A 12,372-nucleotide genomic window follows, 5' to 3' on the forward strand; every position below is an offset into this window, starting at 1 on the left:
CCTTGGACAGTTCACAAAACCTTAAAGCCATTTGTAAAATTATTATTATTATTAAAATTAACTTTACTATTATAAAATTGCTTTTAATGCCAATTTTCAGGCAATCCTTTGTCCAAAATTGGAAAACATAAGAACTTCATTGGCCATGTGTGAAAACTGTATGTGGCATCTCTTTGTATGAAGATCTTTTAGGACCTTGGGCTATTTGTGATTTATGTCTCATGGACCTTCTCCATTATTGGTATTTATAGCTTGAAACTGTGTAGTTTTAATTTGAACTATTTATTTTATAAATCTTTAAATATTTTAACCTTTGTCATATTCATACATACACTCCATTCACACACACATATGATTTATATCCTAACTTTGTTTTCAAATTGGATTAAATGCAGCAGTTTACTCCTCCCTACCAGTCCAATACCTCATAACTTACCATCCCACATTTCTGTTAGAGCTGCATACTCCACTTGTGGGCTATCTCTGCTTGGCTGCAGTGCTGCCAGCACCTACAGCTCCACAAAGTGCTAAAGAAATACTCAGGAGCACCATGTTCTATTTACAGAACTTTACTACTAAATATATATACTGCACTATATACACGACAGCCATCCACAACCAACAATAACTCACTACTCAATAACCCACACTGTCATGCACACTGTCTATGGCATGATCTCCCCTCACAGGTGCCTTTAATCCCACTGTTGGAGAAAGACAGGATATAAATCATTTAAATAAATTAAATAAATAAAAACTGGTGCCTGCAGTTGTCTGTTGCATCAGCCTGTTGAGTCATCCTGGGCATATTCTCCAAGTGGTGGGAAGATGACACTCCACCATGGTGTAACCTTTCCAAACATTGCATCATCCAGCTGCCATATTTTGTCCAGTGAAATTCCTAATGCATACATACACTGACACCCCTCCAATTTCACTAGATTGAATAGCTACATACATTACACATCATGTTTTACCATCCCCAGCTTCTCAGCTATCCCTTGATGCTTTGCTACACATAATGTTCTCATCATGATGTCTGCCACATTATTCACAGATTTGCAATAAGTTGACCAGACCAAGCCTTCATTCATTGCTTGTCTCACATTACAATATTTAATGTTTGCATGTTTACACCTGGCATGCAGCCTTTCTGCCTTTGCCATCTGTCTACATGCTTGTGAAGCTTCCAATGTAATCACCATTCCAGCTGTGGACTTTCTCTCCCATGTGTCACATGTCCAGTCACTGTCCACAAATCCCTGGATCTCTTGTGACCCCTGACAATCTAATTCCAGACGCATGTCCCTGGTACTTTGCCTGCGTATACTCGTTCCACCAACCTTGTCTTGTATTTAGTCTCGCCTGAGATCAAACTCTTTTTCATGAACACCCATCTGCTGCCTACAGTGAGCTTCCCTTCAGGAAATTTGGCAATGGTAAACACTTTGTGTTGTTCCATGGAACTGATTTCACTGTCCATGGCTAGAAACCATTTTTCAGCTTCTTTCCTGGGCAATTTTGAACCTTCCTCAAAACATTTTGGTTCAGTGCTAATTAATTGCCAGCTGTTAATCTATGTTTAGAAAATCTTTCATTGAGTCTAGGAATTACAAGCTAAAAATTACAAGAAGGGAGGAGGAGAAAGAAATAGCTGCTGAAAATGTGGAAGAAAGGAGGATAAATTGGCATTGCCCCTGCATAGATGGAACAGTTGGAGGGTATGTCATAAAAACCCACCACCCTCCCCCAAAACTGAAAAAATAAACAAACCAAAAACACTAGCTCAAAATTGACCAAAAAGGCATTTGGAAGTGACACAGCATCCCTTCTGGCTTGCTGAAATGGCCTGTCCACTCTATCTGCAGTTGCCTACCCCAGGTTCAGATCTTGCAGGATAAGACCTTTGCCATTTTGTTCCTCAGTTCTGGTGTTATATTTCTTTATGACCAATCTTCCTTTATTGCAACTGTAGAGTATGTCACAGGCTGAGGCTCCTGTAATTGAAAGACTTTGTCCACAATGCTCATGCTGGTGTTTGTGGAAGAATCAATCTCATCTCAGCTGCTTTGGAGCCTTATCAGCCTCTGAGGTCCGAAACAGACAGGCAGGAAAGAGTAGCTTCCTGACACTTTGGGGTGGGGCATGCAGATGACGCATGCCTCCAGAGCGACTGGAAGCTGCGCAGAGAGCAGATGGAGCCTGGAAAAGCCAACCCAAAAAGGAGTGGCGAAAAGCTGCCATGATCTTGCCAGTTGGGGGCCAACCAGGGCTAGAGTGGTCCAGAGGCCATTCCAAGCTGCCTGTCTGCTTTGCCCTGAGTCCACTTTATCCTAATTGCTTCAGCCTGTAGTCACCTTAATATCCGAGGTGAGCAAGAACCTTTTTCTTATGTCTCTAGGGTTTGGTGACTTTTGAGGAGGTGGCTGTGTTTTTCTCCTCAGAGGAGTGGACCCTGCTGGATCTTGACCAGAGAGCCCTTCACAGGCATATCACAGCAGAGATCTATGAGATCGTGGCCTCTCTTGGTAAGGCTGTCTCTTTCTCTAGATGGTTATGTCTTCTGTTTTAAAATGTGTTTATAATAATGGCATTAACAGCTACAATATTTTGCACGGGGTCCTGACTCATTCCCAAATGGGAAATGGACAATCCTTATATATGTATATCATGGGGAGAATTATGGGCTGTCTTGGTAAGACTCTGTCATTCCCTTGTTCATGATAATTCATGTTCTAAAAAGTGGTAGTGGGTTTCCATGCCTCTGTGGGACAAGAGGTTTAGCTGTTGGTTAGCAGTGCTGCTGGTAGTGTTTCCCAGGTCGGATAGGCTTTTGGTGAAGAACCAGAACCAATGTGCCAAACAGCTAGTGGGCAGCAATAGCAGTGAGTGGTGGCATTGGTGGAGGATCTGTCAGATACAGAAGAACAAGACAAGTAGTACTGTAGCTTGTGATGCAACTGAACTCAAGCTGCTCAAGTTTAAGGGACATTCAGTCACTGGTCTGCCTGGAGGTGAATGAAAAGTTGAAAGCTGCACAACATCAGTAGGAAAAGGGAGAGATCATGCTAATAGTGCATTGGGATTATTTCAGTCAAGGAAGCCGTGGCCCCGGGTTTGCAAAACTTCAGTGGGACAGTTGATGACCAGGGCTCTTGGAGGTCTCAGATTCATAGAGCGGCCAGAAGCTGAAGTTGAAGTGATGGCAGAGAACAAAAGGAAAGCAAAATAAAATTAGCAGCAGCAATGTTGCTTCTCAATGGGAGTGGTGTCTCAATTGATGTTAATCACAGGGGGCTCCTTAACACAAAGCTGGAGAACAGCTTTCTCTCCGTATGCCTTGTCTTCCACCAAACAACATTTTCCCCCAGTCACACACCTGCCTATTGAAGCAGTGATGGGGGGGAGTGTTGTGTAAGGAAGTCTCCTGTACCTCATGGAATAATGAACTTAAACTGACATACTCATAACCCTAGGGTATGTACAGTTACATCATCACCCAGGTTCTAGCCGGTGTCTGAGGCAAGCAGTGTGTTCTAAAACAGAAGATGGCTTTAGACAGTGAGGCAGCAGTAATCCAGCATTGTCTTAGCATGGTATAAATAGCTGCACAGGGAGAAAAGCTACACTAGCAGTGCCTGACTTTATGCCCAATAGCACATTGGACAACACGTGTCAGGGACTGGGTGCCAGGATGCAATGGCAATGCACCATGTTGTTATATAATAATAATAATAAAATAGAATATTTATTTATATCCCGCTTCCTCCATTTGGGGATTGAGGCGGGTAACAACAGAGTTGATATGATACACAATATAAGAGAAATAAAACCCACAAAACCTTACCCAACCCTCCCTCCCAAACTATAAAATTAACATAAAACATGTTGGAGGGAGGGAGGGAGATAGAAATTATGAAGCAAAAAGGTTTCCAGCATAGATTTTTTTAAAATCAAAGTAAGTTCTTTGTCACAAAAATCACAAACATTTACACACACACACACACACACACACACACACACACACACACACAGGTTGCCAGGTGCCCCTGATTGAAAAAGGTGTCCCCTTTTTGATATTTGGAAAGCATATCCCTTTATAGGTGCTATCAGTTATTGTAAGGGCTGCCCCATTTAAAGATTGCAAAGCTTTTCCTTTTGTTCAGACTGAGCAAGATGTCAATAAATCCTGTATTTTGTGGCATAGGCCCTTCATATAGAGAGAACTGTGTGCATCATAGAATTTATATATATGGACAATATGTTACATTTTATAGAGAAATGCCAGGCTAACGTAACTGTAATAAGATTTTCTATTTGATGTTTGGTAGAACACAACCTTGTTAATAGCCACTTCCTGATTATCAACCCAGCATATCCTGAAATTCCACTGTCTCTTATTATTGTTTTGAAAACCTGAAGGCAAAACTAGGCAGGGTAAGGCAGTGTGTGGCTCACAGATCATGTGTTTTCTATCCCTGTCCTGGACACTCTGTGCAATCCAACAGGATCCATCTTTACTGAGCACCAAGCTCCACTGGACTCTAGGGTTCAATCCCAGCTCAGACAGGACGCTCCCTTCCTGCAAACCTTTCTCCCAAATAACAACAACAACCCACCTCTCCCCATGGAGCAAGGGGACAACAACAATTAACAAACTACATCAATTAAAACATATCAATTTAAAAGGACAAATAAGATATACACATATTAAAACTATCCACATCTAAAATTCATCATTTAAAATTCACAATTTAAAAACCACTAGAATAAGTCCACTGGAAGAGACCAGTCTTTAATGCTATTTTAAATTCAATCAGTGTATTCAGCTGTCAAATCTCTTCTGGCAGGGCATTCCAAAGTTTAGGAGCTGCTGAACAAATGGTCCTCTGGCTGACAGTCGCTAATCTAGTCCTGGATGACTGGACTAAATGTCCACCAGAGAGGACCTGAGCAAAAGAAGGAGATTATATGGGAGGAGGCAGTCCTGTAGGTAACCTGCACCCAAATCATATAGGGCTTTAAAGGTAATAATCAACACTTTGTATCTTGCCTAGAAACTGGCAGACAATGGAGTGATTTTAATACTGGTGTAATATGATCACCCCTAGATGTTGCAGTATTCAGTCTGTCATGTTTTGAACTAAATGAAGTTTCCAAACTTGGTACAGAGTTATCCCAACATACAGTGCATTGCAGAAGTCCATTGCAGAAGGTTTCCAGTGCATGCACTACAATCTTTAGGTCTTCCAGCTCTAGATGTCCAAGGGAGGGCCCAAACAAGAGAGGAGAGCAGCAGTCCAGGCAACCAGGTGCTTGCCCCAAGATCTCATCTTTACACAGACAGAGCAATTTCCTTGGTCTGATCATAACAGATATTGTTGTATTTTTGTTGTAGTTCGAATAAAACTGAAAAAGCAGGTGAAACAAGACAAAATTTATTTTCTGTTTTGTTCCCAATTATGATTCAGAGTAGCTTACAATATAAATTAAAACACAACAGCTAAAATAGTGTAGTACCAGTTTTAAAAAGGATTAAAACATACATCTAATTAAAACATTTGTAATGCATACTGCATATTAAACACATACACACATACATCTGATTGCCTATCCCTCTATCCTGGTCAGTTAAGGCTGAAGGCAAGTTTAAAGAGGAAGGTCTTTGCTTTCTGAGGAATAGACAAAAGAGAGGGGGCAGTTTGAACTTCCCTAAGTTGGGAGAGAGTCCCAAAGCTTTGGAGTTGCCACCAAGAAGGAGCTCTCCCATGTTTTCACAGCTGAACCTGAGAAGGTGGTGGGATAGGGAAAGCCCTCCCCGAAGATCATAAGACTGAGACAGGCATTTATAGGGAGGGAATATTCAGATAGTCTCGACCTAAACTGTACGATAGGGGCATCACATCTCTTATTTTGTTTTTAGGATTCATTTGTCTTCAGCTTGTTTGGATTTAATCCCTTTCCCATACCCTGAAATACTTTTTCACACAAATACAAAAAAATTTTTTTCCTGTTTTTCTTCTTCACAGCTGAAAACTGGAGGAAAACACGTGTGTGCGCTATGCATACTGGAGGGAAAAACTTCAGATGTCAGATTCCTGTAAAGGGTTTTGATTATAAATTGAACAATGTGAACCACCAAGAAGTCCACACAGTAAAGAAACCACACAAATGCCAGAAATGTGGGGAATGCTTTGTTTACCATTCACTACTTACGGCACATCTGAAAGTGCACACAGACCTTGTGAGCCACTGGAAAGTCTGTGCAGAAGAGAAAATCTACAAATGCCAGGAGTGTGGCAAATGTTTTGCTCGAAAGGCAGGCGTTATGATTCATCAGAGGGTGCATACAGGAGAGAAACCCTACAGATGCCAGGAATGTGGGAAATGTTTTGCTCAGAAAGGACATCTGGTGACTCATCTAAAAGTCCACACAAGAGAAAAACGTTTTGCTTGCAGCTCAGAACTTGTGAAACACCAGAGAATCCCCCCAAGCAAGAAACCCTGCAAATGTCAGGAGTGTGGGAAATGTTTTGCTTGGAACAGAGACCTTGTGATTCATCAGAGGGTGCATACAGGAGAGAAGCCATACAAATGCCAGGAGTGTGGGAAAAAATTTGTTTCCAAGTCAAACCTTGTAAAACATGAGAGAATACATACAGGTGAGAAACCCTACAAATGTCAAGAGTGTGGGAAATGTTTTGTTTCCAAGTCAGAACTTGTAAAACACCAAAGAGTCCACACAGGCGAGAAACCCTACAAATGTCAGGAATGTGGAAAATGTTTTGCATGGCATCATGACTTTGTGATTCATCAGAGGGTGCATACAGGTGAGAAGCCATACGAATGCCAGGAATGTAAGAAATGTTTTGCTTACAAGTCAGAACTTGTAAAGCACCAAAGAGTCCACACAGGCGAGAAATCCTACAAATGTCAGGAGTGTGGAAAATATTTTGCTTGGAATAGAGACCTTGTGATTCATCAGAGGGTGCATACTGGAGAGAAGCCATACAAATGCCAGCAGTGTGGGAAATGTTTTGCTCAAAAAGGACACCTTCTGATTCATCAGAGAGTGCATACAGGAGAGAAACCATACAAATGCCAGGAGTGTGGGAAATGTTTTGCTCGAAAACCATCCATTATGATTCATCAGAGGGTGCATACAGGAGAGAAACCCTACAAATGCCAGGAATGTGGGAAATGTTTTGCTCAGAAAGGACATCTAATGAAGCATCTAAGAGTCCACACAGGAGAAAAACCTGTGATAAGTTTTGCTCGCAGCTCAGAACTTGTGAAACACCAGAGAATCCTTTCAGGCAAGAAACCCTACAAATGTCAGGAGTGTAAAAAATGTTTTGCTTGGAAAAGAGACCTTGCTATTCATCAGTGGGTGCATACAGGAGAGAAGCCATACAAATGCCAGGAGTGTGGGAAAAAATTTGTTTCCAAATCAGACTTTGTAAAACATGAGAGAATACATACAAGTGAGAAATCGTACAAATGTCAAGAGTGTGGGAAATGTTTAGCTTCCGAGTCAGGACTTGTAAAACACCAAAGAGTCCACACAGGTGAGAAACCCTACGAATGTCAGGAGTGTGGGAAATGTTTTGCAGGGCAACGTGACTTTGTGATTCATCAGAGGGTGCATACAGGAGAGAAGCCATACACATGTGAAAAATGTGGGAAATGTTTTGCTCAGAAAGGATGCCTGGTGAAACACCAGAGAGTCCACACAGGTGAGAAACCTTACAAATGTCAGGAGTGTAAGAAATGTTTTGCTCAAAATTCAAACTTTGTGATACACAGGAGACTCCACACAGGTGAGAAACCCTACAAATGTCAGGAGTGTGGGAAATGTTTTGCTTACAAAAGAGCCCTTGTGATTCATCAGGTGGTGCATACAGGAGAAAAGCCACACAAATGCCAGGAGTGTGGGAAATGTTTTACTCAGAAAGGATGTCTGGTGAAGCATCTGAGAGTTCACACAGGAGAGAAACCATACAAATGTCAGGAGTGTGGGAAAAGTTTTACTCAGAATGGATGTCTGATGACACACCAGAGACTCCACACAGGCAATAAGCCCTACAAATGTCAGGAGTGTGGGAAATGTTTTGCCCAAAATGCAGGCCTTGTGATACATGCAAGACTCCACACAGGCGAGAAACCCTACAAATGTCAGGAGTGCGGAAAATGTTTTGCTTACAACCGTGTTCTTTTGATTCATCAGAAGGTGCATACAAGAGAGAAACCATACAGATGCCAGGAGTGTGGGAAATATTTTACTCAGAAAGTATGTCTGGCGAAGCATCTGAGTGTCCACACAGGAGAGAAACCATACAAATGCCAAGAGTGTGGGAAAAGTTTTACTCAAAATGGAAGTCTGATGAAACACCTGAGACTCCACACAGGCGAGAGACCATACACATGCAATGAGTGTGGGAAATGTTTTGCTCAAAATGCATACCTTCTGAAACACTTGAGACTCCACACAGGCAAGAAACCCTATAAATGTCAGGAGTGTGAGAAATGTTTTGCTCGCAAAGATTACCTTGTAAACCACCAGCAAATCCATATAGGAAAGTGTAATGATTACAGTCCGGGCCCGGCAGACAGAGGCAGCCCAGAAACCCACTTGGCTGATGGACACTGCACTCAGCCATGAGATAGCACATCCGTAGCTCAATCATTAGCTATCAGGCATAACTCTCACACCTTATCCAGCTGTCAAACATATGTGGGTTTGGATGTGAAGCTGAGGAAACAGTCTGTTCTGGTCTTGGAAGGTTTGTTTATTTAGAATAAAGGGAGAGAAAGGAAATAAAACATAGAATCACAATTCTACCCTCCAGTTCCCAACAAGTAAGTATAATGACAAAGGAAAGGGAAAACAAAGGAAGACAAGCACACACTAGCTTAGCAATCACAAGAATGTGCAAAATGTTTTGTTCCCAATTCAGAACTTGTGAAACACCAGGGAATCCACCCGTGCCAGAAATTATACAAATGCCAGAAGTGTGGAAAAGCTTTTGCTATGAATTCAACTCTTCTGATGGATGGGAGAATCCATTTAAGAGGGAAACCATATGCCAGGAATTTGACATTTTTCTGGTAGTTATTTCATTGTCACAACCTGCCACTCCCTTCAGTTCAATAAACTAGTCTTCTGTATAGTAACAGCAAAACCTTTATTTCACCACCCAAGATAAATTAACAGCTTGACTTCTGTAGACAGAACTACCATAATCCCCAGTTGCAAGCATATAGTAAGCAATGTTTCTCTCCTATATGTTTGCAGGCTTTTCCTTAATTTGCTCATATACCAAAACTTTCACGCATTCCCCTGCTGTCCTCCCGCCCCTCTCAACACAGGCCTCTTTCCAACTTCCTGTGAGATTGACCTTGGTTAACACAAATTCCTGCAACCTTCCTGACATATCTGCTTATTACTCAGCCAGGCAATAATATTTCTTTGTGCAAACACCACATCATCCCATCATAGAGTTGAAAGAGACCACAAGAGCCATCCAATGCAACCCCCCCCCCCCCCGCCACCATGCAGGAAGACACAGTCAAAGCACTCCCAAAATATCACCTTCCAGCCTTTGTTTAGAAACCTCTAAAGAAATAGATGTCTCCACACTCTGAAGCAGCATATTCCACTGTCAAACAGCTCTTACTGTCAAGAGGTTTTTCTTAAAGTTGAGTTGGAATCTCTTTTCTTGTAGTTTTAATCCATTGCTCCATGTCCTAGTCTCTGGAGTAGCAGAAAACAAGTTTGCTCCCTCTTACTGATGCAGCCTAGAATCGTGTTGGTTTTCTTAGCTGCTGCATTACATTGCTGACTCATATTCAGCCTCCTAAGGTCTGAAACACACTGCAGAAAACCATTAAATTGGTTTCCAATGGGATTATTTTTACAGTGTGTTTCAGACCTTAGTTTGTTGATGTTCCTTCCACCTATCTCCTCTTTCTTCTGAGCAGATGCTGCAATAGGGGAAATGCAACACAGAATAGGTAAAGTGGTGGTACTGACTACTCTAAATCAATTTATGGCCCGTTACAGACCGCCCAAAAGGGGCGGTCTTGGGCCACTGCCGGTTGCAGTGCGGAGGAGCCGCAGCAGCCAAACCACGCAACTCCTCCGCGCTGCAAAAAAGGAGTGCAGAAATCGCACTCCTTCCGGCAACCCGGAAGAGCCGCCGCAAGTGCCAAAGTGCGCACTCGCGACGGCTCTTCCGGGTTTAGACGTCCGGACGCTGCGCATCCGTTACATCAAGATGGCGCCGCCAGTCTGTATAGGGCGCCGCCATCTTGCTGTACGGAATACGCGCGAGGGGCATGGCGCGTCCGGAAGCACCGCCCCTCGCGCGTATTCCTGGCGCCACTTAGGCCTGTCTGTAAGGTGCCCAAGTCTCCAGGGCCAGATAAACTAGGGCAGGAAAAGTAGTCTCAAAGTGGCTTATATCTGCAGTGTATTTTGACCCTAAGATATCTGGATAACACTATACTACTAGTGAAAAACACAGACTTGGAAATATTACTAAGGTCAAGGAAGAAAGTGCAAAGACAGGATTAATGCTGAATTTAATGACTGCAACAATAGTGACCATGGAGGAACTACATAAATTCAATTTCCCATAACTTGGATCCTACATTAATTAGAATGGAGATTGCAGTCAGGAAATCAGAAGACTAGGAATGGTAAGGGTAGCTATGAAGGATCACAGCAACATCCTAAAGTGTAAAGATATAAAAGTGAACATTAAAAGTTAGAATCATCCTAGGCACTGTATTCCCCATCATCATGTATGGATGTAAGAGCTGGACAGTGAAGAAAGCAAACCAAAGCCAATTTGAAAGAGAAGCTTGTCCATATAGATACTGTAAAACACATTTCCTCAAAGTGATCTATTATGGGTCATTAACAGTGTGGAAAATGTGCATGCTTTCAGCAGAGTCTCAAGATTAAGGTTTTCATACACCCACACACTCATGAAAAGTTTGTATTAAAACAATTTACCTATTGCTATTGAAAAAATGTAATCTGTTATTGTATGACCATGTAATCTTTTATATGTTGGTCAAACATTTAGAAAATTAAAATTATGTGTAACTTAGCATAAAAGTTGTATTAGGAATCATTATAGTGATAGCTCCTTAGGAAACAATTTTTACAGGAAAAACAATAGCCCCAATTCCTTAAGATTTTTCATCATTGAATCCATTCAACAATTTTAGTTTCACAACTTAGATCTTCACACTAAATTGTTGCAGAGACAAGTCTTCTGGAAATTCAGACTAAATAAAGCTTTCCTGGTGGTTTAAATAATCAAGTCAAGTATAGTACTGTAGCTATTTATAAAGTAGTTCTAGATTCTAGACAAACACGGAGAGAACAAATATTGTTAACCCCAGTCGGGCTTTTAAAAAAATACACCTTGAAATCTCTTTAATATACACCCACCACTTATGGTCTCTGATGAGGGAAGTAGGTCACTTCAATTGGTTTGAAGAAATTGTAAATCTTTTTGTAAGTTGTCTCATTAACAATTACATTTTTAAAAACGGGCAAGCCATCTCCTTGAAATACCAAGCCTTTGGAGCTCTAATCATTCAAACTCATTTTGGAAGGAGCTGAAAACACATTCCTGCCACGAAGGGAGAAAATACACACAAGAACGTCCAGACTGGATTTGTAAATTATTTCTTGTATTTCTTTCCTTCTTGGTTATTTACTGGAATTTTTTGACATGTATAATGTATTTCATAGATGTATTAAAGCCCTACAAGATTAAACAGAAGAGGAATGTAAAAGACGTAGAAAAATAGCAGACTGATGAAGACTTCATGAAATGGTTTTTAAAGATTCTGGAAATAACCTTTTTATCACACCTGGTAGTTAAAGCAGGATTTTGAAACATGATTCACAATCATGTGACAAATATCTTAAATATTAAATGACATGCTGACCCAAAAATGTATCTATTGAGTATGGTCATAGATGATGATATAGAATGAAACTATGGGAAACTTACTTTATATAATAATAATAAGAAGAAGAAGAAGAAGAAGTTTTATTTATAGACTGCTATTCCGCAGTGATCATAGTGGTGTACAATAAAAATTGCAATACAAAATTAGCCCCTACCCACCCCCTCACTCCCTCCAGGCTGGACGATGACAGTTGGCCGTGGAGGGAGGGCTCTGTCCCTTCAGGGCCGTCCCGATGGACTGCAGCCAGAGTATTACATGCAGCAAAATGGAAAAAGGATGGACCAGAGATACAAGAATGATTTTGGAAATTATATGACTATATGGAGACTGATAAATTGATGCAGTTTTAAGTAAATTTGAACAGGATTGGGAATCACT

General features: G+C 41.3%; 1 protein-coding gene across 1 annotated transcript in view; it reads left to right on the top strand.

The window, feature by feature from the left end:
• The window catches only part of LOC149320553 (uncharacterized), a 21,335-nt gene extending 10,150 nt beyond the window's left edge, over positions 1-11,185 (top strand). Inside the window, exons 5-6 of the mRNA XM_089502983.1 lie at positions 2,402-2,528; positions 6,030-11,185. Of these exons, the coding sequence (XP_089359109.1) occupies positions 2,402-2,528; positions 6,030-8,662 (2,760 nt within the window). The 3' untranslated portion in view covers positions 8,663-11,185. The remainder of the gene's footprint in view (positions 1-2,401; positions 2,529-6,029) is intronic.
• The last annotated feature ends 1,187 nt before the right edge of the window (positions 11,186-12,372 follow it).

Source organism: Sceloporus occidentalis, unplaced genomic scaffold (genome assembly GCF_023333645.1).
Source record: "Sceloporus occidentalis isolate IW3139 unplaced genomic scaffold, rSceOcc1.0.p SCAF_1, whole genome shotgun sequence".
Lineage (NCBI taxonomy): Eukaryota > Metazoa > Chordata > Lepidosauria > Squamata > Phrynosomatidae > Sceloporus > Sceloporus occidentalis.